The sequence below is a fragment of the Anolis carolinensis genome, chromosome 2 (assembly GCF_035594765.1).
Source record: "Anolis carolinensis isolate JA03-04 chromosome 2, rAnoCar3.1.pri, whole genome shotgun sequence".
Lineage (NCBI taxonomy): Eukaryota > Metazoa > Chordata > Lepidosauria > Squamata > Dactyloidae > Anolis > Anolis carolinensis.
The window spans coordinates 2,152,764-2,178,778 of NC_085842.1; the positions used below are offsets into that span (position 1 = coordinate 2,152,764).

The window sequence follows — 26,015 nt, forward strand, 5'->3', positions numbered from 1 at the left end:
CGAGAGAAGGAAGGAAGGGCCTCTCCTGAAGGGATCTCAGGGCCTGGGCAGGTTCATGCAAGGGGATGCGGTCAGCAAACAGCCTGGTAGCCAATGGAGCTGCTGCAAGGGGGGGGGGGGAGTACGCTCCCTGCATCCAGCCCTGGTTAGCAACCTGGATTCACCTTTTTGAACCAACTGAAGTTTCAGAGCATTCTTTTTGCTGTTGTATTTTATGCTGAATTTTGCGCTTGGTCCCCATGTGAGCCGCCCCGGTCCCTCCAGGGAGATGGGGCGGGATATAAGAATAAAGATTATTATTATTCAGAGGCTGCCCCATGTAGAGCGCATTACAGTCATCCAAGCGGGATGTAACTAAGGCATGGACCACCGTGGCCAGATCTGGCTTCCCAAGGAACCGGCGCAGTTGGCGCGTAAGCTTGAATTGTGCAAAGAATGCTCTCCTGGCCACCGCTGACACCGGGGCCTCCAGGTTCAAGTCAAGAGGCAGGACAGGAACATCTAGCTCTTCCAAGGGGATCCCTGTGTCCTAAGGCTGGACGATGGAGCCGAAGAGGCCGGAGGGGAGACGCAGCACAGAAGAGGGAAAAGAACGGCAGAGGGAGATCCGGCTCTTCAAAGGGATCCCAGTCTCTCCGGGCAGATCAGGGATCCGAGAAGGCAGCGGAGGGAACGCAGCACAGAAGTTAAGGCCTTTTGGGAATTTGTTGTAAATGCTGAACCAGCTCATGGAGAGTGACCTTTGTCCATTGCTTACTGAAGGATATGTCTTAATTGTGTTCATTACTTCTGACTCCTACTAGATGAAGGCGGGTTATAAAAATAAATTATTATTATTATTATTATTATTTATTACTGGAGTCACGACAGAAATGTGTCCCAATTATGTTATTCTGTATATCTAAATTCCTCACCTGTTACTTGGAGTGGTTTTAGAAGTATATCCCGATATATGTGACTGTGTATTATTTGAATGGTATTTGTTCTATTTCTCAGGCCCTGAACGTTTGGCGATCTTTTGTTGCTCACCACTGCCAATCAATCAATCAAAGAGTATAAATAAATATAAACAAGTCCAAGGGGAAGGGAGGGGGGCTGCGGGGTGCCTGCCTGCCTGCCTGCCTGGGGCCCTTCCTCTCTGCCACAGAATTGGGATTAACAGCGCAGGGCACCCTGGGGTCTGCTCTGGACTGGGCGCCCTGAGTCTCCCCGCCACAGGACCCATCCTCAGGGAAGGCGTGAGAGGAGGAAGGCGCATGCGCAGGGGCGCAGGCACGGGCCGGAGGGCAGAGCAGGCCGCAGCCTCCCCGGGACAGACAGACAGACAGACAGACCGAGGCGGGGGGAGGGGGGGACATAGCCCTCCCCGCCCACACTCACACAGGAGCAAACTCGGGGACCCCCCCCCCCAACGCACACTCACCCCTTCCTCCTCCGCCGCCTCCTTCCTCTCTCCCGCTCTCTCTCCGAAAGGCCTCCTCTGTCCCTCCTCCTCCGGAAGTGACCTCTCGTCCTGAGCCCCTCTAGGAAGAGGCCTCCCTTCCTCGCTGGACTTCCGCCCGGACCTAACATGGCAGCCGCGGGCAGGATGCCCATAGAGGGGCGGGGCTTCGCGGCCGTTGAACGGAGCCCGACACAGACAGAGAGAGACGCTCCTCCTTTCTTTTCTTCCCAACGCCCAGAATCCACCAATGGGAATTCGCCTTTCTCCTTGACGTCATCAGTCTCCGGGCAGAATCTCCCCCTTCTGCCATTAACGGCCATTCCCGGGACCCGCCCATGGGGATCGGCCTCCGCTCCAGGAAGCGCCAGGCTGAAGCGGGGACGGGAGGAAGGAGCGGGACGCGCCTCTGGTTTGGCGGGTCCTGTCGGGGGAAGCAGCCTCCTCCGGCCTCCGCTAGACGAGGTTTCCCTGCTTCTTAATGTGTCGCTTTAGAACCCGAAGTCTAGTTCTGATGGGATTGGGAGTTTCCTCCTCTCTCTACACCCAAAGCCGTGGGCGGGGTCACGTGAGTGGCTGAGGGACCGTTGGGAAGGCCGAGGCCTCATCCGGGTGAGAGAAGGAAGGAAGGAAGGAAGGAAGGAAGGAAGGAAGGAAGGAAAAGGAAGGAAGGAAGGAAGGAAGGAAAAGGAAGGAAGGAAGGAAAAGGAAGGAAGGAAGGAAAAGGAAGGAAGGAAAAGGAATGAAGGAAGGAAAAGGAAGGAAGGAAAAGGAAGGAAGGAAGGAAGGAAGGGCGCTGAGGTAAAAAGATAATAGCCTGGATATACAGATAATAATACATAATAATATTGTAATGGGCAAAGGGTCAAGGTTTCCCCCTAATACTAATATTGTGCTATGCTAATCAGATAATATATACAGATAATAATCTATATATATAAAAGAGTGATGGCATCACAGCAATTCACAAAACAACAAAAGTACAGGCCCCCCAACCTCAAAATTTGACAACACAACCCATCATCCACGCCTCAAGGTTGATACAACAAAAAGAAAAGAAAAATAAAGTCCTGATTAGAGGGAGAGCAATAATTTTTTTTATCCAATTGCTGCCAGTTTAGAGGGCTAATCTCTGCCCACTTGGTTGCCTAGCAACCAAGGGACAGCCAGGTTTCAGTTAGGGGACAGGCAGATTTAGGCCTCACTTAGACTTCTTCCACAGATTATCTAATTTTCACTGGATTATATGGCAGTGTAGGCTCAAGGCCATTCCACACAGCTATATAACCCATTTATAATTATCTGCTTTGCACTGGATTATCTTGACTCCACACTACCATATAATCCACTTCAGTGTGCATTTTATACAGCTGTGAAGAAGGAGCCTCATATAATCCAGTTCTAAGCAGATAATTTAAGATTAGAAATATACAGTAGAGTCTCACTTATCCAACGTAAACAGGCCGGCAGGATAAGTGAATATGTTGGATAATAAGAAGGGATTCAGGAAAAGCCAATTAAACATCAAATTAGGTAATCGTTATACAAATTAAGCAACAAAACATCATATTATACAACAACCAATCAGAAATATTGTATATTCACAACCTTTAGGAAATAATATCCCCTGATGGCGCAGCGTGTTAAAGCGCTGAGCTGCTGAACTTCTGGACCGAAAGGCCACAGGTTTGAATTGGGGGAGCGGAGAGAGCCCCCACTGTTAGCCCCAGCTTCTGCCAACCCAGAAGTTCGAAAACATGCAAATGTGAGTGCATCAATAGGTACTGCTCCGGCGGGAAGGTAACGCCGCTCCATGTAGTCATCCCACATGACCTTGGAGGAGTCTGCGGACAACGCCGGCTCTTCGGCTTAGAAATGGAGATGAGCACCAACCTCCAGAGTCAGACAGGACTGGACTTAATGTCTGGGGAAAACCTTTACCCTTGACCTTAACTACCACCAATTCCTCAATACTTTATTTCCCATACCACCATACTTCGCCACAGCAACGCGTGGCCGGGCACAGCTAGTACATAATAATATTGTAATGGGTAAAGGGTCAAGGTTTCCCCCTAATACTAATATTGTGCTATGCTAATAATATAATATACTGTATATACATATAATAATACATAATAATATTGTAATGGGTAAAGGGTCAAGGTTTCCCCCTAATACTAATATTGTGCTATGCTAATTAGATAATAGACTGTATATACAGATAATAATACATAATAATATTGTAATGGGTAAAGGGTCAAGGTTTCCCCCTAATACTAATATTGTGCTATGCTAATCAGATAAAATACTGTATATACAGATAATAATATATAATCATATTGTAATGGGTAAAGGGTCAAGGTTTCTCCTAATACAGTAGAGTCTCACTTATCCAAGCCTCTGGATTATCCAAGCCATTTTTGTAGTCAACGTTTTCAATATATCGTGATATTTTGGTGCTAAATTCATAAATACAGTAATTACAAAATAACATTACTGCGTATTGAACTACTTTTTCTGTCAAATTTGTTGTAAAACATGATGTTTTGGTGCTTAATTTGTAAAATCATAACCTAATTTGATGTTTAATAGGGTCTTCCTTAATCCCTCCTTATTATCCAAGATATTTGCTTATCCAAGCTTCTGCCGGCCCATTTAGCTTGGATAAGTGAGACTCTACTGTTTCCAAAAGACCTCACCACTTCTGAGGATGCTTTCCATAGATGTGGGCGAAACGTCAGGAGAGAATGCTTCTGGAACATGGGCAGGCAGCCGGAAAACTCATCGCAACCGAATGATGCCATTTGTTTCTATGAGGGTTTCTTAAGCATTGCCCATCAGAGAGTAGTAGCATCCCTCTCTGAGGTTCCCCCCAACCCTGGCCAAGTCCCTGCCCCCCTCGGGCTTCTCTGGCACCCACAAGCAGGGCCAGCCCTCCCTCCCTCCCTCCCTCCCTCACCTGCAGCAGGGACCCCCAGGCTCTTCTGGAGAAACTGCCCCCTTTCCGCAGTCCTGCTCCTTTAAGGCCAAGCCCCGCCTCTCTTTGGGCGCCTGCCTCCGCCTCCATGACAGCGCCGGGCGGAAGTAGGCTTCCAAGGTGACGTCATGGCAGGCGGCCCCGCCTCGTTCCCTTGGAGACAGACAGCGGGCGGAAGTGAGAGGGCGCTTCCGGTTGGGCCCAGCCGAGGGAGAGGCGCCAACTCTTCGCGTGTTCCTCGGGAGCCTCGCGCGGGTGAGTGGAATGAGGGGGGGGAGGGGAGCCAGCCCAAGGCCTTGTTCCAGGATGGTGAGGAGAGAGAGAGAGAGAGAGAGAGAGAGAGAGACGCACAGCCATCCAGACAGACCTCCCGGGGCCTCCTGCGAGGCCTGGTCTCCTCCCGAGGGAGGCCTGCTGTGCCCAGGGGTCGGGACCGCCTCAGAGCCACTCCCGGGCGGAAGGAAGGAAGGAAGGAAGGAAGGAAGGAAGGAAGGCGGGCGGGCGCCCCTGAGGGAAGGCCCGGGGCCTGAGGGGACTGCACCTCCCCCCGCCCCCTCCCTCCCTCGGCCCTCCAGTCTGAATCTCACCAACGAGGCACCTGGAGCTCCACTGGCTGCCATTTATTTTCCGAGCCCAATTTAAGGTGCAGGTGCTTACCTACAAAGCCCTGAACGGTTTGGGACCATCCTACCTCCGTGACCGCATCTCCGTCTACGAACCCACGCGTTCACTTCGGTCATCTGGAGAGGCCCTGCTTGTGATCCCGCCTGCGTCGCAAGCGCGGTTGGTGGGGACACGAGACAGGGCCTTCTCCGTGGTGGCCCCCCGACTCTGGAACCCCCTCCCCAAGGATCTCAGACAGGCCCCTACATTGGCAGCCTTCAGAAAGAACTTGAAGACCTGGCTGTTCCAATGTGCCTTCCCAGATTAATAGGAAATCTCCAATACCAAGTCCCATAAGCACTTTATTAGAACTAAGATCGTATATCGCACTCTGCACTTGCCCTAGAAGCCTATATATCACCGGTCACATCAGCACTTTTAATCTTGTACCCATTACTCTGGCCCGGCCCAGTTTTATTGTGTTTTAGCGTATTGTTTATTGCTTGTTGTTTATACTGTTTTAATTGTTTTTAATTTGCCTTTTGTTTTGTATTGTTATATTGTGTGTTGAGGCTAGCAGGGTACAAATAAAGTTTAATAATAATAATTAAAAATAGAGCTCACTTGCCACACAGACCCAACATGGCCAAATCTGCATCCTGACCTTGACACCCAGGAGTTATAGTTCACCCGTGTTCAGAGAACACTGAACCCAGCAAATGAGGAATCTGGACCAAACTTGGCACACAAATTCAACATGGCCAACTGGGAACACTGGTGGATTTAGCGGGTGACTGACCTTTATCTCCGGGAGTTATAGTTCCCCTGTATTCCGTGAGCCCTCTGAACCCCACCAGTGACGGATCTGGACCAAACCTGGCTCACAGACCCAACATGGCCAACTGGGAACACTGGTGGATTTAGGGGGTGACTGACCTTTATCTCCGGGAATTATAGTTCCCATGTATTCCGTGAGCCCTCTGAACCCCACCAATGATGAATCTGGACCAAACATGGCTCACAGACCGAACATGGTCAACTGTGCATACAAGCGGAGTTTGGAGGCGATTGCCCTGGACATCTGGGAGTTATAGTTCACCCTTACCAAACTGGACCAAACTTAGGATATTACCTAACGTCCCAAAATAAACAATGCCTTCTTCTAATAACCCAGCCACCACTGGGTCCCCAAGCTAGTAAATATATAAATACTAACATATAAATAGGTAGGTAGATAAATAGATATGTGTGTTTGTGTGTAAGTGAACATGAGGGCATTTGGATGTGCCTGGTCACACGCTTTGTTTGCAAATGTGCTGTTTCCCTCAAAACTGTACTTTAGGGAGGCCAGCTGCCCTGGGAGTAAGACTTCTCTTCTCCCCTCCCTCCCTTCCTTCTTTCCTTCTTTCCTTCCTCTCTTCTGTCTTTTGTGACCTGCCTCCCGGTCGGTGCTTCAGGTTCCACAAGCATCGTGTGTCTTATTCCTGTATGAAACTGACCTATGAAACATTCTCTCTAACATTAACAATTAATCTGTCTAATGATAAGAGCCGGAAGCGACCCCCGGTCCCCCAACACAAAGAGCCACAACGTGGGACCCGCAAACCTTTGCAGGGCAGGCTAAGGAAGGCCTTTCTGCTTCAATTGAAGCCAGTGCCTTTTATCTTCCTTATTATTCTGCAGCAGGGGAGGGAGGGAGGGAGGGAGGGAGGAAGGAAGGAAGGAAGGAAGGAAGGAAAGGGGCTCTTCTGGAGGAACAGCCTTGCGTGTGTCTCTTTCACAGATACGTACATATATGCATACAGTATTATGCGGTGCAAGATATAAATATGGCAAATGTGAAATTGACCATTGCAATGGCCCCGGTCTACAGCTTTGGATCATGTAATTTTAATGTTTATATGAGGTGTTTTAATTCTATGTTCTCATGTCTAAATGTTTATATCTTTATGTTTAATGGTCTTATTGATCTATGTTTAATGGTCTTATTGATTTTAATGAATACTTATGTTTCTTTTTTAGATTTTATGATTTGGTTTTACTTATTTATTATTTATTTAAAGCATTTATATTGCACCCTTCCCACCATGAAAGGGACTCATGCCGGAACATAAAACTCATGCCGGAATATAAAATAAATAAAAATACACAAAAACTAAAATCAGATTATTTTGACTTTAAAATCAATTGTTTAAAGCCATCTCAGATCAGCCTTGTTGTCATCTTATTTTATATGTATTTTAGGCATTGAATTTTTCCCATGATTATGTTATAAACCAGTTTGAGTCCCGTTCCCCCCCCCTTCCCCCGGTGAGAAAAGTGGTATATAAAAACAGTCAGTAAATAAATAAATAAATAAATAAATAAATACAAACAGATAGATACGGTAGATAGATAGATAGATAGATAGAGAGAGAGAGAGAGAGATGTGTGAGTCAAGGAAAATCAAGGCACTTGGATGGTCACACGCTATGTTTTGATATGTGCTAGTTTCCTTCAGAAGTGTGCTTTGGGGATGCCAGTTGCACTGGGAATGTGTTGTTTGTGTCATTGGCACCTTGTGTTGTTTGTGTCATTGGCACCTCCCTTCCTCCCTCCCTCCCTTCTCCCCTTTCTTCCTTTTCTCCCTCAAGGCTAATATCCCCTCTACTCACCAGTTGGCCAGGAAGAACCCTAAATTGGTCTTGCAGCTCTCTACTGTCTGATCAGGGCAATGGAGCATAGAATCCTAGAGTCTGAAGAGACCTCGTGGTCCACCCAGTCCAACCCCATTTTACCGAGAAGCAGGAAAATTGCATTCAAAGTACCCTGACAGATGGCCATCCAGCCTCTGCTTAAAAGCCCCAAAGGAGGAGCCTCTACTATTTGGCAGGTGGCCATATTTCTCTTTGCAGCAGTAAAAGGCCGCAAGTGCTTCATGAATAATCTGTAAGTGCTGACAGTGTAACAAAGAGCAGCTGGTTATAGGGAGCACACCATGCCCCTATTAAAGCAGCCCCACAGGCTGCCAATGAATTTCCGGACCTGATTCAAAGTGCAGGTTATCACCTATGAAGCCCTTTACGCTTCGGGTCCAACCAATCTTCGAGACCGTATCTCTTTATGAACCGGCATGGGCTTTAAGATCGACCGGAGAAGGAGGCCCTGCTCTTGGTCCCACCTCCATCTTAAGTGGGGACGAGAGAGAGGGCCTTCCTTCTCAGTGGTGGCCCCTTGGCTCTGGAGTGCCCTTTCAAGTGAGATCATGCTAGCCCCCCCCCCCCAAACCTTCCGCACACATTTAAAGACCTGGCTATTCTGACAAGCCTTTGTTCATGTTTAGACTCTCTTATAATACATATGAGGACCTTTAGACTCTTTTGATAGCACTTTACTATTCTGAGGCCAAATACTGCTGTTTTATCTACAGCAATAGCTGTATTTTATTGTTTTTACCAGGGGGTACTGTGAATTTATGATGTTGTGTTGACTCTTTATTACCTATGTTTTATTTTGCACTTGTTGTATTTTGTGTCACACCTTGAGTGTTTTGTGAGCCGCCCCGAGTCCCCCTCAGAGATGGTGGCGGGATATAAATAAAGTTGTTGTTGTTGTTGTTGTTACTATTATTACTACTGATCTGCTGAACTATGGTTGCCCTTTTTGACTGCTTTGTCCTTTTTGGAAATGGCTCCAGACTCAGAACCCGGACCCTTCCCCCGGCAGAGAAGGCTGTCCTGCGAAAGGAGGGAGGCTGCAGGGAGGGAGTGGCAGAAGAAGCTTCAGGCTGAAGTGGAAAAGAACCAGCAGGTGCAGAAAGGTGAGGCGGACTTGGGAGTTGAAAAAGCCATCCTCAGCTTATACTTGGGTGCTTTCCTGCCAGGACCCTCACCTCTCCGCACAGCAACCCAGCTCTCCTTCCTCTTCTGCTCTCTTGCGCAGTGCTCACCTTCCTCTCTTCCTTTCTCGACGCAGTGCACACCTTCCTCTCCTCTTTCAACGCAGTGTGCACCTTCCTCCCCTCTCGGTGTAGTGTGCACCTTCCTCTCCTCTCTCGACGCGGTGCGCACCTTCCTTTCCTCCTCTCAACGCAGTGCGCACCTCTCTCCTCTCTCGGTGCAGTGTGTACCTTCCTCTCCTCCTTTCTCGACGCAGTGTGCACCTTCCTCTCCTCTCGAAGCAGTGCGCACCTTCCTCCTCTCTCGATGCAGTGCGCACCTTCCTCCTCTCTCGATGCAGTGCGCACCTTCCTCTCCTCTCTCGACGCAGTGCGCACCTTCCTCCTCTCTTGACACAGTGTGCACCTTCCTCTCCTCTCTCGACACAGTGCACACCTTCCTCTCCTCTCTTGACGCAGTGCGCACCTTCCTCTCCTCTCTCGGTGCAGTGTGTACCTTCCTCTCCTCCTTTCTCGACGCAGTGCACACCTTTCTCTCCTCTCTTGACACAGTGTGCACCTTCCTCTCCTCTCTCGGTGCAGTGTGTACCTTCCTCTCCTCCTTTCTCGACGCAGTGCGCACCTTTCTCTCCTCTCTCGACGCAGTGTGCACCTTCCTCTCCTCTCTCGATGCAGTGCGCACCTTCCTTTCCTCCTCTTGACACAGTACATACATTCCTCTCCTCTCTTGGTGCAGTGTGTACCTTCCTCTCCTCCTCTCTCAACGCAGTGTGCACCTTCCTTTCCTCCTCTTGACGCAGTACGTACATTCCTCTCCTCCTCGGTGCTCGTCTTTTCCACTTTTCCTTATTCCTTTACACACAGCATATCCCCCAAAATGTATACTGAAAATAAGCTATGGTGATTATTGGAAACAAATTTACATTGAAGGAGGTTAGAATAATGATTTAATCAGAGTTGGGCAGCCTTAAATCTTAAATTCCAGTTGTATGTTTCAAGCTAAATGCCTGTGCAATTATAAGGGGGGAAATAAGATTGTGCTGAAGAAAGAGACACTTGCTGAAAGTGAGAAGAATGCTAAAGTAATACAAAGACTGGAGGAGGTTAGAATAACGATTTAATCAGAGTTGGGCAGTCTTAAAACTTAAATTCCAGTTGTATGTAAATATTCAAAAACATTCAACCTACTGATGCCTCAATAATATAATTTTATTGCTATCTACCCCACCTTTCTCTACCCAGAAGGGGACTCATTGTTAAGATACGACATGAAGACAAAATATTAATTAATTATATCAGTATTCAACAGGCTTTTAAACATTATTACAGTTTTTTTTTCGTGTCAGGAGCGACTTGAGAAACTGCAAGTCACTTCTGGAGTGAGAGAATTGGCCGTCCGCAAGGACGTTGCCCAGGGGACGCCCGGATGTTTTGATGTTTTTACCATCCTTGTGGGAGGCTTCTCTCATGTCCCCGCATGGAGCTGGAGCTGATAGAGGGAGCTCATCCACGCTCTCCCCGGGTGGGATTCGAACCTGGCAGCTTTCAGATCAGCAGCCCAACCTTCAAGTCACAAGGCTTTAACCCACTACTCCACCGGGGGCTCATTATTACAGTAATTTATTTCTTATTACAGTAATTTATTTCTATCATTTCAAGAGATATGTGTTCAGCTTTATATAAATTAAATAAATCATTATTACAGTAATTTATATAAGGCCAAACACATCTCTCTAGAAAACATTGAGAATTATTTAATTCAGCGAAAGATGCCAAAAATAAATGAAACACAAAAAGAAATGTCCACAGTTCACAGTCTGTTATACCTGCAGCTTTGCTGCATTGCTGGAGTTTAATCAGTAGGGTTGTATTTTATTTGATGCAGAGAATCTTTGGGCACTGTCCCCTTTGTACCTAAGGAGGGATTGTTCATTGTTGGGCAAGTGTTAAAATGTTTGTCACCAGGCATTGGGCACCTTCCCTCTTCCCCTGGGTTTGTTATAGCATGAGTCTTGTGCTTCATGTTTCATGAGATCTTTCTCTGTTCAACTCCTGAAGAGATTTCCTCTCTTTCTCTGGCAGGTAACTTCTGAACAAGTTCTGCGAAGATCACCTTGTGAGAGCTTTGCCCGAGGAGTGCTGTAAGTCTAAAGGAACTTCAAGATACACAGCAATGACAAGAAGAAAAAATAAGTAGTAGAAAAATATATTTCAAGCTGTGTAATTAAGGGGGGAAATAAGATTGTGCTGAAGAAAGAGACACTTGCTGAAAGTGAGCAGAAGGCTAAAGTAATACAAAGACTGTGCTGTTCGGGAGGTTATATCTGTGAACCCCTGGCATGATATTTGAATTATAATTGTAAAAGAATGTCAAGTCCTTCACCACCCTATCCTAGATCACACACAGGGGAGAAGTTACATCAGTGTATGGAATGTGGGAAACAATTTGATAGGAAACATTCTCTTACTGTTCATGAACGGACGCACACAGGGGAGAAGCCCTATAAATGCATAGAATGTGGAGAAAGCTTCAGTTGGAATGGCAGTCTACGTTCCCATCAAAGGACCCATACAGGGGAGAAGCCATATAAATGTATGAAATGTGGAGAAAGCTTCAGTCAGAGTGGCAGTCTATGTTCCCATCAAAGGACCCATACAGGGGAGAAGCCATATAAATGCATGGAATGTGGAGAAAGCTTCAGTCAGAGTGGCAGTCTACGTTCCCATCAAAGGACCCATACAGGGGAGAAGCCATATAAATGTATGGAATGTGGAAAAAACTTCAGTCGGAGTGGCAGTCTACGTTCCCATCAAAGGACACACACAGGGGAGAAGCCATATAAATGCATAGAATGTGGAGAAAGCTTTATTCAGAGCGACCATCTACGTTCCCATCAAAGGACCCACACAGGGGAGAAGCCACATAAATGCATAGAATGTGGAGAAAGCTTCAGTCGGAGTGACAGTCTACGTTCCCATAAAAGGACCCACACAGGGGAGAAGCCCTATAAATGTATAGAATGTGGAGAAAGCTTCAGTCGGAGTGGCAGCCTACGTTCCCATCGAAGGACCCACACAAGGGAGAAGCCATATAAATGCATGGAATGTGGAGAAAACTTCAGTTGGAGTAGCAGTCTACATTCCCATCAAAGGACCCACACAGGGGAGAAGCCCTATAAATGCATAGAATGTGGAGAAAGCTTCAGTCGGAGTGACAGTCTACGTTCCCATCAAAGGACCCACACAGGAGAGAAGCCACATAAATGCATGGAATGTGGAGAAAACTTCAGTTGGAGTAGCAGTCTACGTTCCCATCAAAGGACCCACACAGGGGAGAAGCCACATAAATGCATGGAATGTGGAAAGAGCTTCAATCAGAGTGGCAATCTACGTTCCCATCAAAGGACCCACACAGGAGAGAAGCCACATAAATGCATGGAATGTGGAAAAAGCTTCAGACAGAGTTGCAATCTGCGTACCCATCAAAGGAAGCACACAGGGGAGAAGCCATATAAATGCATGGAATGTGGGAAGAGCTTCAGTCACAGTGGCAATCTACGTTCCCATCAAAGGACCCACACAGGGGAGAAGCCACATAAATGCATGGAATGTGGAATGTGCTTCAGTCACAGTAAAAGTCTGCATATCCATCAAAAGACCCATACAGAGGAGAAACCATAGAAATGCATAAAATGTGGAGAAATTTTCAGTCAGAGTTAACAATATGCATTCCTATCAAAGGACCCAAATAGGGAAGAAGCCATATACATTCATGGAATGGGGAAAGCGTCTCAGTCACAGTGGAATCCGCATTCCCATCAAAGTTCGACAGGGACAAATGCAAGATACTTCACTTTGGCAGAAAAAACAGAATGCAAAGATACAGAATGGGGGATGATGCCTGGCCCGACAGCAGTAGATGTGAAAAAGACCTTGGAGTCCTCGTTTACAACAAGTTAAACATGAGCCAACAATGTGATGCGGCTGTTAAAAAAGCCAATGGGATTCTGTCCTGCATCAATAGGGGAATAGCGTCTAGATCCAGGGAAATCGTGCTCCCCCTTATTCTATTCTGCCTTGGTCAGACCACACCTGGAATCACACTGCGTCTAATTCTGGGCACCGCAATTGAAGGGAGATGTTGACAAGCTGGAAAGCGTCCAGAGGAGGGTGACTAAAATGATCAAAGGTCTGGAGAACAAGCCCTATGAAGAGCGGCTTAAGAACTGGGCATGTTTAGCCTGCAGAAGAGAAGGCTGAGAGGAGACATGATAGCCATGTACAAATATGTGAGGGGAAGTCGTAGGGAGGAGGGAGCAAGCTTGTTTTCTGCTGCCCTGCAGACTAGGACGCAATGGAACAATGGCTTCAAAATGCAGGAAAGGAGGTTCCACCTGAATATGAGAACGAACTTTCTCACTGTGAGAAGGGCTGTTCGGCAGTGGAACTCTCTGCCCCAGACTGTGGTGAAGGCTCCTTCTTTGGAGGCTTTTAAGCAGAGGCTGGATGGCTGTCTGTCGGGGGTGCTTTGAATGTGATCTTCCTGCTTCTTCGCAGGGGGTTGGACTGGATGGTCCATGAGGTCTCTTCCAACTCTACTATTCTATAATTCTATGATTGTGTTCATTGTTCCTTCGATTGTGTTGCTCCAATTGTATTATTTTAGCTCAGTGGTTCCCAACATTTTTTTAAACTAGGGATCACTTGACCAGGGACCACTCTCCAAAATTTGCATCAAAATGGTTACAAATCAGTTTGTGGTCAACTTTAGATTCGCTCTCAGTCACTCTCATTGCAACGGTGTAGTTACAGTGAGGCCGTGGACCCTATTTGAGTTATTGCGACCACTGGTGGTCCATGGACCCCAGGTTGGGAACCACTGTTTTAGCTGGACTGAAGACTTTAATTTTCCTATAAGTTAATATGGTCTTGTCTTGTATTTAATAAACCTCAGACTTTATACCGAGAGAGCCCTGGAACAGGAGACCACCAGCCTTGCTTTGTGTGTACTTATCCCTGCGTAGAGTGAAACCCTTTCTGGATATGAGACTGTTTAATCCCACCTTTGGCAAAGGGTCCATCAGGATACACAGCATATCTCCTTAAATGTAGAGAATAGAGGACAAAGAATGATGACAATGATCGATGAAGATTCATGAATCCATTGAGATGGACACATTAACTAAATTGATGAAGTATAGAACAGCATTGAAAGGAAACAGAGTAAATAGAGATAGAAATCATATAGTGGGTGAGAGTTTTGTAGACTAGTGTCAGTTTTGTTCTAATTGTGCAGGTGTGTGTCCTTGCTCCCTTTATATTTGTTAAATAGTCCTTTTTCCAAAAAAATGTATCAAAATTATTATTTGTGTAAAAATATTGTTTTTAAATACCAAAATTGTAATTTGTTTAAATGGGCTTGGGTATGTTTTTCTTTTTCTTTTTGTCTTTGAATAAATATTGTTTTTTAAAACGAGTGTGATACAGCAGCTTTGAAAAGCCAATGTGATTTTAGGCTGTACCAGCGGGAGGGTGATGTCTAGATCCGGGTAAATTTTAGTCGACTCTGTTCTATACTTTGATGAGACCTCCCCTGGAATAACCCTGTGTCCAGTTCTGGGCAGGACAATTCAAGGTAGATATGGAGATGATATAATGTCTCCAGAGAAGAGCTATAGGGGATGGCTGAGGGAGCTGCGCGTGTTTAGTTTGGAAGGAAAAAAAGGCCGAGGGGTCAAGAGAGCTAATATTTTGAAGGATGTCCCATTGGGGAGAAAAGGGCAAGTTTTTGAAAGAAAGCAGGAAAATGCGCCTTGATTATCTGCCCCTGCTTTAACATTTACTTACTGGTCACTTCTGATGGCAGCGGTTGATCAGGTATATATATTCACCCAATGTCCAAAATGTAAAACTTTCCTATGTTATAACATTATTAGTCCAAAGTTATTTCTTTGGACTCCAGCTCCCATAATCCTTCCCCACAGGAAGACCTTAAGGAGTCTTGGAGGGAGGTCCGATAAGGAGAGACTCTGGTTGTTTCCAGATTTGGGGAGTTTGGGTTGTTTTGGGTCTTAGGCCTCCTGAGGAGGGAGGGCCCCAGAGGCCCTTCTCCTGGGATTCCCAGTCTCCTCTCCTTTTGTGGTGATTTCAGTAGAGACCACAAATAGTGCGTTCGTACCTGGTGTCGTCGTTTTTTCGTTCAATCGCTTCCGACTCTTGGTGACCTCCTGGACCAGCCCACACGAAAGCGTGACCTAGACCAGCCCACACGAGAGCGTGACCTCCTGGACCAGCCCACACGAGAGCGTGACCTCCTGGACCAGCCCACACCAGAGCGTGACCTCCTGGACCAGCCCGCACCACAGTGTGACCAGCCCACACCAGAGCGTGACCTCCTGGACCAGCCCACCCAGAGCTCCCTGTCGGCTGTTGCTACCCCCCAGCTCTTTCGGGTTCAAGCCAGTCACTTCAAGGATAACAACTCACCCGCCTTGCCCTTGGTCGGCCCCTCTTCCTTTTCCCTTCCATTTTCTCCAGTATCATTCTCTTCTCCAAGCCTTCCTGTCTTCTCCTTATGTGGCCAAAGTCCTTCATCTTTGCCGCTAATATCCAGCTGTTGCAGCCATAGGTTAACACAGGGAGTACCATTGCTTTAACTCTGCGGACCTTCGTTGCCAGTGGGATGTCTCTGCTCTTCACTAGGCATTGGATACAATATGAGTACAGCATTCCCCAAAATATCACTCAATACATTTATCAAAGGGTTTTGTTTGATCAAGTTTGGGGTCCAGTGGCCAGGTCCTCCTGAGGCTTTGAGCCGCTTCCCCAAACTGTCCCCGCGGTCCCCCTGAACCCACCCCAGCACCCCCTTCCTCTCCTTCTGAGCACTCCCAGTCCGGCCAGGCTGCGACGGAAATCTGCTCAGCCACTTGGGATGAAAGGTTGGATGCCTCTTCTTGTCCACAGGAAATACACGTGGAGTCTGTGCATTTTGCACTCCTTGAGTTGTCCTTTGCTCACCGGAAACAGCCATTGATATTATGCTTTGTGTTGTCAAAGGCTTTCATCACTGGGTTGCTGTGAGTTTTTCAGGCTGTATGGCCATGATCCAGAAGCATTCTCTCCTGACGTTTCGCCCACATCTATGGCAGGCATCCTCAGAGGTTGGGAGGTCTGTTGGAAACTAGGCAAATGGGGTTTATTTATATATCTATGGGAGGTCAGGCCGGAAGCAGCCAGGCTTTGAGTCTACAAGGCCATTCAATGTTCATCAAAGTGGCCAATGGCAACATTCTCACTTGCCTCAGGCGGACAAGAGTTCTTTGTCCCAACCTGGACATTATTCCCCAGGGATAGAGGGATACACACACACACACAGACCTCACCACCTCGGAGGATGCCTGTCCTAGAAGTGGGAGAAACGTCAGGAGAGAATGCTTCTGGCACGTGGCCAGGCAGCCGGAAAATTCACAGCAACGCAATGATGCATTTTGTATCTAGGAGAGTTTCTTCACCATTGCCCACCCGAGAGTAGTGCCATCCCTCCCTGGAGTCCCCCCCCCAACCCTGGCCGAGGCCCTGCCCTCCCCTCGGGCCTCTCTGGCCCCCACGAGCAGGGCCAGCCCTCCCTTGCCTCCCTCCCTGTTGTTCTCCACCAGGCGCTCTCTCTCTCTCTCTCCCTCCTTCCCGCAGTGCTGCTCCTTTAAGGCCAAGCCCCGCCTCTCTTTGGGCGCCTGCCTCCGCCTTCCATGACGGGCCGGGCGGAAGTAGGGCTGCGGGGTGACGTCAAGGCAAAGCCAGCTCCGCCCCGTTCCCTTGGAGACAGACAGAGGGAAGGCGGGCCTCAACGGGCGGAAGTGAGCGGGCGCTTCCGGTTGGGCCTAGCCGAGGGAGAGGCGCCTTCCCAGATTCATCGGAAGCCTCGCGCGGGTGAGTGGGGGAGAGGAGAGCCATCCTAAGGCCTTCATCCATTCTTATGGGGGTCGCGGTGCTCTCTGGGAGAGGGAGACGAGGGGGGAACCCCGCCCACACACACGCACACAGACAGACAGACAGACACGGATGCACACAGTATAAGGCCGGGCAAGAAAGAAACCTAGAAGACGTGCCAGTGACCATTGCTTTGGCCCCGGCCCACGACTTTGGGTCATGTCGTTTTAATATTTATCATCGTTGCTTTTAATTCGGTTTATTATATTATTATTGCACCCTCGTGCCTTTCCTCAGGGGAGCATCCCCGCTTTTGAAAAATCCACCCCGTCTCTTTCTGCAACTACCTCTGCCTCTCCTCACGGCATTATTGTTATTTTTTGCCACCAATAAGAATAACTGCCAGACTCTGAAGAAAATCAGCCATTTGGCTGCTGAGCTGCACAGCTGCAGTGGCACCCAAAGAGGTGAGAACATAAATACAGGAAGGAAAACTGCCATTTCTAGATGTTCTGGTCATCGGCAAACCCAATCAACAATTGGGCCACACAGTTTACAGAAAACCTACACACACAGATAGATACCTTCATAAAAACTCCAACCATCACCCAAGTCAAAAAAGGAGCACAATCAAAGCCCTGACAGACCGTGCACAAAGAATCTGCGAACCTCACCTCCTCCAAGGTGAACTCAACCACCTCAACTGGGCTCTCCAGGCCAATGGAGACTCCACCACAGACATCAGAAGAGCTGCAAGGCCAAGAACAAGCCATGAGAGTCAAGACAAAGAGCCACCCAGAGGAAAGGTGTTCTTACCATACATCAAGGGAACTACTGACCACATAGGGAAGCTGATGAAGAAGCACAACCTACAAACTATCTACAGACCCACAAAGAAAAAACAACAAATGCTACGGTCAGCGAAGGACAAGAGGGATCCTCTCTCCTCTGCAGGAGTCTACCGGATACCATGCAGCTGTGGACAAGTCTCCATAGGGACCACCAAACGCAGCACCCAAACAAGAGTCAAAGAACATGAAAGGCACTGCAGACTCACTCAACCAGAGAAATCAGCCATAGCAGAGCATTTGATGAACCAGCCTGGACACAGAATACTATTTGAGAACACAAAAATGCTGGACCATTCTAACAACTATCATGTCAGACTACACAGAGAAGCCATTGAAATCCACAAGCATGTGGACAACTTCAACAGAAAGGAAGAAACCATGAAAATGAACAAAATCTGGCTACCAGTATTAAAAAACTCAAAAATCAGAACAGTAAATAAAAAGCAATACTCTGAAAACAGAGGATTTCCAGACATGAATCAACCAAGGGCAGTTAACGACTCTAAACAAAGGATGCCCCAGAGGCAGGAAGAAGACAGCAGATAAGCTTTTCAATGCTAATTAAAGTGATTAACTACACAACATTCACACTGACCTCTCTCACCCTAGACTTTCCACAGATATATATTAACCTCTTTGCTTAGTTTTCTCCATACCTCACAACCTCTGAGGATGCCTGCCATAGATGTGGGCGAAACGTCAGGAGAGAATGCTTCTGGAACATGGCCACACAGCCCGAAAGACATACAACAACCCCAACATAAATACAATTGATAGAGAAAGAAAGTAATATAAACATATAGGTAGGTAGGTAGGTAGGTAGGTAGGTAGATGTGTGTGTCAAGGAACATCAGGGCATTTGGATGTGGTTGGTCACACACTTTAATTTCAAATGCGCTGTTTCCCTCAAAACCGTACTTTAGGGAGGCCAGCTGCACTGGGAGGGAGGCTTCCCTTCTCTCCTCCCTCCCTCCCTCCCTTCCTCCTTTCCTTCCTCTCTTCTTTCTGTCCTTCCTTCCTCTCTTCCTCTCTTCCTTCCTCTCTTCCACTACAACTTGGACTACAACTCCCAGAAACCCTACAAAAAGTCCTAGCATGAGGGTTGGAGGAACTTGGGAGTTGTATTCGAAGACAAATATCTCCCAAGTCCTTGAGGAGGAGGCGGGGGAGGGGGAGGCGGCAGCCTTGGCCTAGGACTGAGACATGAGGAATCCCAAAAGCTATAGGGTTGGGAGGGACCCCAAGGGCCACCCAGCCCCACCCCCTTCTGCCGGGCAGGGAAACACAACCCAAACCCTCCCGACAGATCTCCATCCAGCCTCTGACTAAATCCTCCAAAGAAGGAGCTCCCTCCAGACTCTGCGGCAGAGAGTTCCCCTGCTGAACAGCTCTTCTTACCCTCAGGAAGTCCTTCCTCGTGTTTAGGAGGAATCCCTTTTCCTGCCGTTTGACCTCCTGGCTCCGTTGTCCCTTAGTCTCCAGAGCAGCAGAAAGGAAGCCTTTCCCCCTCCTCTTCCTCACCATCTTTTTGGATATTGAAACATGGCTGCAGCAAAATCTGGATGACTGACAGAGCTTGGAGGACCCGTCCCCCCGGGAAGATAGGGTGGAATAATAATAAAGTTTTATTATAATTTGTTATTATTTTGGGCTGTAAATTGCACGAACCACATGCAGAATGATTTCTTAGATGCTTCCACAGCCAAAGGCAATAAGCCAGAATAGCCAGGTCTTTAAAGCCAGTCCCCAATATTCCTGAGAGGAGAAGGGGAGACAAGGTTTTTCATGATCTGTCAAACTACAACAGTTCTCCCACCTATATCCAAGACCATCATCTTACCATAAAGACACCTAGGCCATTGAACACATTCTCAGCAAATAACTACTATATCTAATCTACAAGCCTGGCACTTCCTGCCGGTTTAGTTTTACTTATTTTCCTGGTCAATATCACTATGTCTCTCCCCTTTTATCACAATCTTCAGCCATCAGTTCAAGTTTGTCCCCATCTTTGCGGGAAAGAAAAGATAAAGGCATCCCAATCTTTCTTGAAATGAGTCAAGGACTTCTCCTTGAGCAACACCATCTGTTTCTCCCTCTCCACTGGTTCACACATCTTCATCAGCCATTCTTCTTGCATCAGAATTGCAGGTTCTTCCCATAGTTGGGCACAGAGGGGATTTGCTACAATAATCCAATCGGGGAGTCGTCTTCCATGTTTCCTGCCTAGTTCGTTGTGCAGCATCCCCAGCAAGGAAAACCCTGGTCTCATTATGATTCTAACCTTTACCATCTCATCTCTTTCAGTCCCAAGATTTCTAGGCTCTTTGTAAGACCACAACATAGGAAGAAATGTCCCAGCATTCTTCTTACATTTCCAACATTTGCTAGAACTTCCCCTAGACATCACTGGAATTCTCCCAAGGGATTCTGCTTTTCCTGCCTGGCAGAAGGGGGTTGGACTAGATGGCCAATGTGTACTCTTCCAACTCTACTATTCTATTAATCTTTGATTTGGGTAAGAAGGTAAGGGCCTAGAGAGGTGGGGGTTCCTCTCTCTGGATAAGCCCAAAAAGATGCTGGAGAGCGACCTGCAGAGGATGCTCTGGCTGATGCTGCTGCTTGGAGCAGAACGGGGATGGACTCCACGACCCATGGGATCAATGGTTTCATGGCGAAAGAACACATCTCTCCTCCTCCTCCCAGTCAGTTCTGCTTGTGTGCTGATGGGCTCATCATCCTCAGACCATGCAGGAATAAACAACGAAAGCACCCCCAATAGATGGTCTCTGTTTAAAAACCTCCAAAAGCGACTCTTATGGACTCCCTGCAGGAGCATTCTCCACCACTGAACAGCTCTTACCATCAGGAAAATATTTCTATTGTTTAGGTGAGGCCTGCACAACTGATCAGTGTTAGCGAGGGGTAGAGGACAAGGAGAAGCAGAGTAAAAACACACGCAACACCTCTGCTAGGAAGGCAGGTGAATTCCATCCCCTCATGGCCTCCTTGAGCTGCGCAATGGGACAGACTGTCTCATAGGCAAGTCATTGATTCCTGCCCCCAAAACACTGCACAGTCCTGGTCACAGTTTCACAGCCTCTCATCTCTTTGAATAAACACTCCCGAGTTCTGACTTTCATCCAAAATCCTTGGAGGTTTTATTCTTGATTTATTCACTACTGATAACTATTTACAGGTCTTTTCTTAATATACAAAGATACAAACACAATGAGAACTTCATACAACAAGGATGACGATGGATTACATCTGCAGAAAACTGTGGCAAGGCCTCTAACAACTAGCAGATATCAAGCCGCATGTGGCAGAGAGTCGTGCACATACAAGCCCCTCCCATGCTTCCCTCCAGAGGACAGGAAATGCCTCAGCTGTCCCTCTAGGATCATCTTCTCTGTTTCCTTAACCCTTTAGAGTACTGTGCTGCGAACACATGTCTATCGAGAACTGTATTTTTCCACACTGGAGGTATGTGTAATGCACTCTTATCTATTACATCCTTTTATACCTGACAGTCAGGGGGTCTTATTCACCCAAACAAACATTTGATGGCCTACTCCTCCCTCCCTGCCAAGGGAGAAGCCCTTCCTTCTTTACTCGAAGCTAAACATACCCAGCTCTCTCAGCCATTCCCTACAGCCCATCTCTGGAGATATTCTAGCTTGTCAATATCCATCTTGAGTTGTGCTACTGAAAAACAGAGACAGGGTTATTCCAGGTGAGGTCTGGCCAAAGCAGAAGAAAGGGGGCTGTGACTTCCTTGGATACAGAAACTATGCTCCTATTGGTACAGCCTAGAATCACATTGGCATTTATAGCTGCCACATCACACTCTGTTTTAAAAAAAAGAATTTATATTCAAAGACAAGAAAGAAAAACAAAAGCATGCTTATACAAATAACGATTTTGGCATTCTTTTTATGAAAAGAACTACTTAAGAAACATAAAAGACTCACAACACATACCTACATAAGAACAAAACTAATAGAAAAATGAATCTACAAAACTCTTGCTGCATGCTGGTTCTTATCTCTGTTTACTTACTTCAAATGTTGTTCTATATTTACTCTTCCATTTTAAATTATATTAAACTAATTCCTAAAAGCCACAACAAACAAATGCCCCCTCATTATTATAACTAGTAAATTAGAAGGTCCCAATCTTACGTGTAGTTATACAATTATTTTCCTTCATCAGCTTAGTTAAATTGTCTATCTCAACAGATTCAAGAATCTTCATCTGCCGATGTCATCATTCTTTGTCTTCCATTCTCTACAATTAGGGAGAGATGCTGTGTATCCTAATGAACATTTTGCCAATGGTAATGACTAAACAGTCTCAATTACTACAGGGGGTTTACTATAAGAAGGCATTATTATTATTATTATTATTATTATTAATCATTATCATCATCATTATTATCATTATGTTTATTTATAACCCAAAGCGGCTTACAATTAAAAATATGACCACACAATTTACAAATACACAAAGATTGGCCAAGGTCACAATCCAGATGTAATAATAAATAATCATATATAATAAACCTTTATTTATATACTGCTCCATCTCCTCGAAAGCCTCAGGGCTGTTTCCAGCATGTACAAAACAGTCAGTTGTCAAAACAACATAAAATGTCATGAACAAACTAACATAATAAAAACAGTATCATAAAATAACAGTAAAAACAGTTCAATCAGTTTGCAGGGGTACAAACTGAAGTCCAAGTCCATAAATCAAGCCAAGCAGTCAGTACAGAATTTAAAGTCAACGATTCAGGGTACAAGAGTACAGAACAGGATTATAGGAACAAGGCCAGAGTCAAGAATTCTATTCGAGGGGCAGCAGAGCCAAGATCCAGGGCAAGATGCATGACGTTATATGTTACAAAAGAGCAATTCTTTTCGAAAACTCTTTTGTCATGAGATCTCAGCTGCTGCTCATTTCAGAAAGCCTTCACAGATCATCCCAGGAGAGTGTGATGCTTTTCTTGAGGCGGAAAAGGTCAGGTTAACCCCATCCAAGGTGGTTGCAATACTGAGAAAAATCCTTCTCTATGGGAGACCTGCTGCCAGAATCAGTCAAGCCAGAAAAAAACAAAGTTCTGTACATGACAGATAGAGAGCAAGGTGGCAGCCTTGCTTTTTCTGTCCATTCTCCCATTTTTTCTGCCTGGGACCCGTGATTGGGGAGATTTTTTAGCAGAACTACGAAACATAAAGGCAGGTCTTTTCTAGCTGTGTTCTTTGATGTCCAATGCACTGTGAACCTTTGTGAAGCTCTTTCCATATTCCATGAATTTATGTGACTTCTCCCCTGTGTGGCTCCTTTGATGGATACGCAAATGTCCACTCTGACTGAAGCTCTTTCCACATTCCATGCATTTATGTGGCTTCTCTCCTGTGTGGGTCCTTTGATGGGCACGCAGATTCCCACTGTGACTGAAGCTCTTTCCACATTCCATGCATTTATGAGGCTTCTCCCCTGTGTGGGTCCTTTGATGGATATGCATACTCCAACTGTTACTGAAGCTCTTTCCACATTCAATGCATTTATGTGGCTTCTCCCCTGTGTGGGTCCTTTGATGGATACGCAGATCTCCACTCTGACTGAAGCTCTTTCCACATTCCATGCATTTATGTGGCTTCTCCCCTGTGTGGGTCCTTTGATGGGAACGCAGACTGCAACTGTAACTAAAGCTCTTTCCACATTCAATGCATTTATGTGGCTTCTCCCCTGTGTGGGTCCTTTGATGGATACGAAAATGTCCACTCTGACTGAAGCTCTTTCCACATTCCATGCATTTATGTGGCTTCTCCCCTGTGTGGGTCCTTTGATGGGAACGCAGACTGCAACTGTAACTAAAGCTCTTTCCACATTCAATGCATTTATGTGGCTTCTCCCCTGTGTGGGTCCTTTGATGGATACGCAAATCTCCACTCTGACTGAAGCTCTTTCCACATTCCATGCATTTATAAGGCTTCTCCCCTGTGTGGGTCCTTTGATGGGAACGCAGACTGCAACTGTAACTGAAGCTCTTTCCACATTTAATGCATTTATGTGGCTTCTCCTCTGTATGGGTCCTTTGATGGATATGCAAATGTCCACTCTGACTGAAGCTCTTTCCACATTCCATGCATTTATGTGGCTTCTCCCCTGTGTGGGTCCTTTGATGGTTACGCAGATTCGTACTGTCACTGAAGCACTTTCCACATTCCAAGCATTTATGTGGCTTCTCTCCTGTGTGGGTCCTTTGATGGGAACGCAGTTTTCCACTCTCAATGAAGCACTTTCCACATTCCATGCATTTATGTGGTTTCTCCCCTGTATGAGTCCTTTGATGGGTACGCAGACTTCCACTCTGACTGAAACTCTTTCCACATTCCATGCATTTATGTGGCTTCTCCCCTGTGTGGGTCCTTTGATGGGTACGCAGATCTCCACTCTGACTGAAGCTCTTTCCACATTCCATGCATTTATGTGGCTTCTCCCCTGTGTGGGTCCTTTGATGGGAGCGTAAATGTCCACTCTGACTGAAGGTTATTCCACATTCCATGCATTTATGTGGCTTCTCTCCTGTGTGGGTCCTTTGATGGGAGCGTAACTTTCCACTCTCACTGAAGCTCTTTCCACATTCCATGCATTTATGTGGCTTCTCCCCTGTGTGGGTCCTTTGATGGGCATGAAGACTTGCACTGTGACTGAAGCTCTTTCCACATTCCAAGCAGCTATGTGGTTTTTCCCCCGTGTGGATCTTTTGATGGGCACACAGACTTGCACTCTGACTGAAACTCTTTCCACATTCCATGCATTTATGAGGTTTTTCCCCTGTATGGATCCTTCGATGGATACGCAAATGTCCACTCTGACTGAAGCTCTTTCCACATTCCACACATTTATGTGGTTTCTCCCCTGTGTATGATTTTGACAAGGAATTGAGATTTTCCATTCTTTTATGATTCAAATATTATGACAGAAGTTCACAGATATGTACTCCTGAACAGGACAAGATTTCCTCTTCTCAGTCTTTGTATTGCTGTAATCTTCTTTCCTCTTCACCAAGCTCCTCTTATTACAGCATAATGCTCCCTTTCCTTCTCGAATACACAGCTGTTTAGCTTGAGATATAATTTTTCCAACTTATTTCTTGTTCTTGTCTGTGCTGTGTTCTTTCATTTCACACCTAAGGCAAAGGGCAAAGTGTTCTTCACAAGGTTCATTCAGAGGTTACCTGCCAGACGAATGAGAGGAAAATCTCATCAGGAGTGGAGCAAAGAAAGATCTCACTGGACATGAAGAACAAAAGTCTACTGCTGTCGCAAATGCAGGGGAAAGATTGGCCCAACTCAGAAAAGCCAATTGCCAAACAAATATAAATCCCTGCTCAGATACAAAGGGGATTGTGGCCCAAGATTCTGTGAATGAGATTTCGTGCTCTACAATGGCTTAAGCTTCTAATCCAACCTTTGTAAACGAAGACCTGTAACAGTATGGTCAGCACAGAAAGGGGCTAAGGTTGCAAAGCATTTCCTGTCTAGATCCCGCTTCCTCACATCCCAATTCACACTTGAGTGACCAGAATGGGCAGACCATCCCAAGGGATCAGACTTGGGAGAAAAATATTTCATTGTCTTGTGTAGATTTCTTCCAACTCAGGAAAAAAGATATTTTCCTGATCCTCTCTATCCCTACAACATGATCCCTGCCCCACATTTGTTCCATTGCATCCTAGTCTCCAGGGCAGTAGAAAACAAGCTTGCTCCCTCCTCCCTATGACTTCTTCTCACATATTTGTACATGACAATCATGTCTCCTCTCAGCCTTCTCTTTTACAGGCTAAACATTCCCAGCTCTTTCAACCGATCCTCATCAGGCTTGTTCTCCAGACCCTTGATCCTTTCCCTCACCCTCCTCTGGACACATTCCAGCTTAGAGTCAACATCTCCAATTACGGTACCCAGAATGGAACACAGTGTGATTCCAGGTGTGGTCTGACCAAGTCAGACTAGAGGAGGAGCATGATTTCTCTGGATCTAGACACTAGACTCCTCTTTATGCAGGCCAAAATCCCATTGGCTTTTTAAACCACCGCGTGACATTGTTGGCTCATGTTCCCCTTCCTCCCCACGAGGATTCCAAGATCTTTTTCATACGTCCTGCTACCAAGCCAAGCATTGTCCCCCATTCTGTATACTGTATTTGCATTTCCTTTTTTACTGCCTCAGTGGAGTATCTTGCATTTTTCCCCGTTGAACGTCATTTTGTTAATTTCGGCCAATCATCTCTCTAATTTGTTAAGATCATTTTAAATCCTGCTCC

At 46.5% G+C, this 26,015-nt stretch overlaps 3 protein-coding genes across 9 annotated transcripts in view; 1 reads left to right on the forward strand and 2 right to left on the reverse strand.

The window, feature by feature from the left end:
* Positions 1-26,015, reverse strand: part of LOC103277494 (zinc finger protein 84) — a 151,977-nt gene that overhangs the window by 61,341 nt on the left and 64,621 nt on the right. The window lies entirely within an intron of this gene.
* Positions 1,778-14,371, forward strand: LOC134296848 (zinc finger and SCAN domain-containing protein 2-like). Of its 4 annotated transcripts, none has more exons than XM_062972810.1 (3): positions 1,778-1,906; positions 8,698-8,820; positions 10,981-14,371. In XM_062972810.1, the coding sequence occupies exon 3, from the start codon at positions 11,266-11,268 to the stop codon at positions 12,577-12,579; it is 1,314 nt and encodes a 437-aa protein (XP_062828880.1). In that variant the 5' UTR covers positions 1,778-1,906; positions 8,698-8,820; positions 10,981-11,265; the 3' UTR covers positions 12,580-14,371. The 4 variants fall into 4 exon arrangements, with proteins under 4 accessions (XP_062828880.1, XP_062828879.1, XP_062828882.1 ...); XM_062972809.1 differs by lacking the exon at positions 1,778-1,906 and adding an exon at positions 2,238-4,673; XM_062972812.1 differs by lacking the exon at positions 1,778-1,906 and adding an exon at positions 2,238-4,673 and having other exon boundaries at positions 10,981-11,468.
* LOC134296839 (zinc finger protein 239-like) overlaps positions 20,816-26,015 on the reverse strand; it is a 40,449-nt gene continuing 35,249 nt past the window's right edge. Inside the window, exon 4 of one of the 4 annotated variants that reach the window (XM_062972747.1) lies at positions 20,816-24,554. In XM_062972747.1, coding sequence (XP_062828817.1) covers positions 22,930-24,554 — 1,625 coding nt within the window. In that variant the 3' untranslated portion in view covers positions 20,816-22,929. Of the gene's footprint in view, positions 24,928-26,015 lie in introns of all 4 variants that reach the window. The other 3 variants (XM_062972749.1, XM_062972748.1, XM_062972745.1) reach the window with 3 other exon arrangements.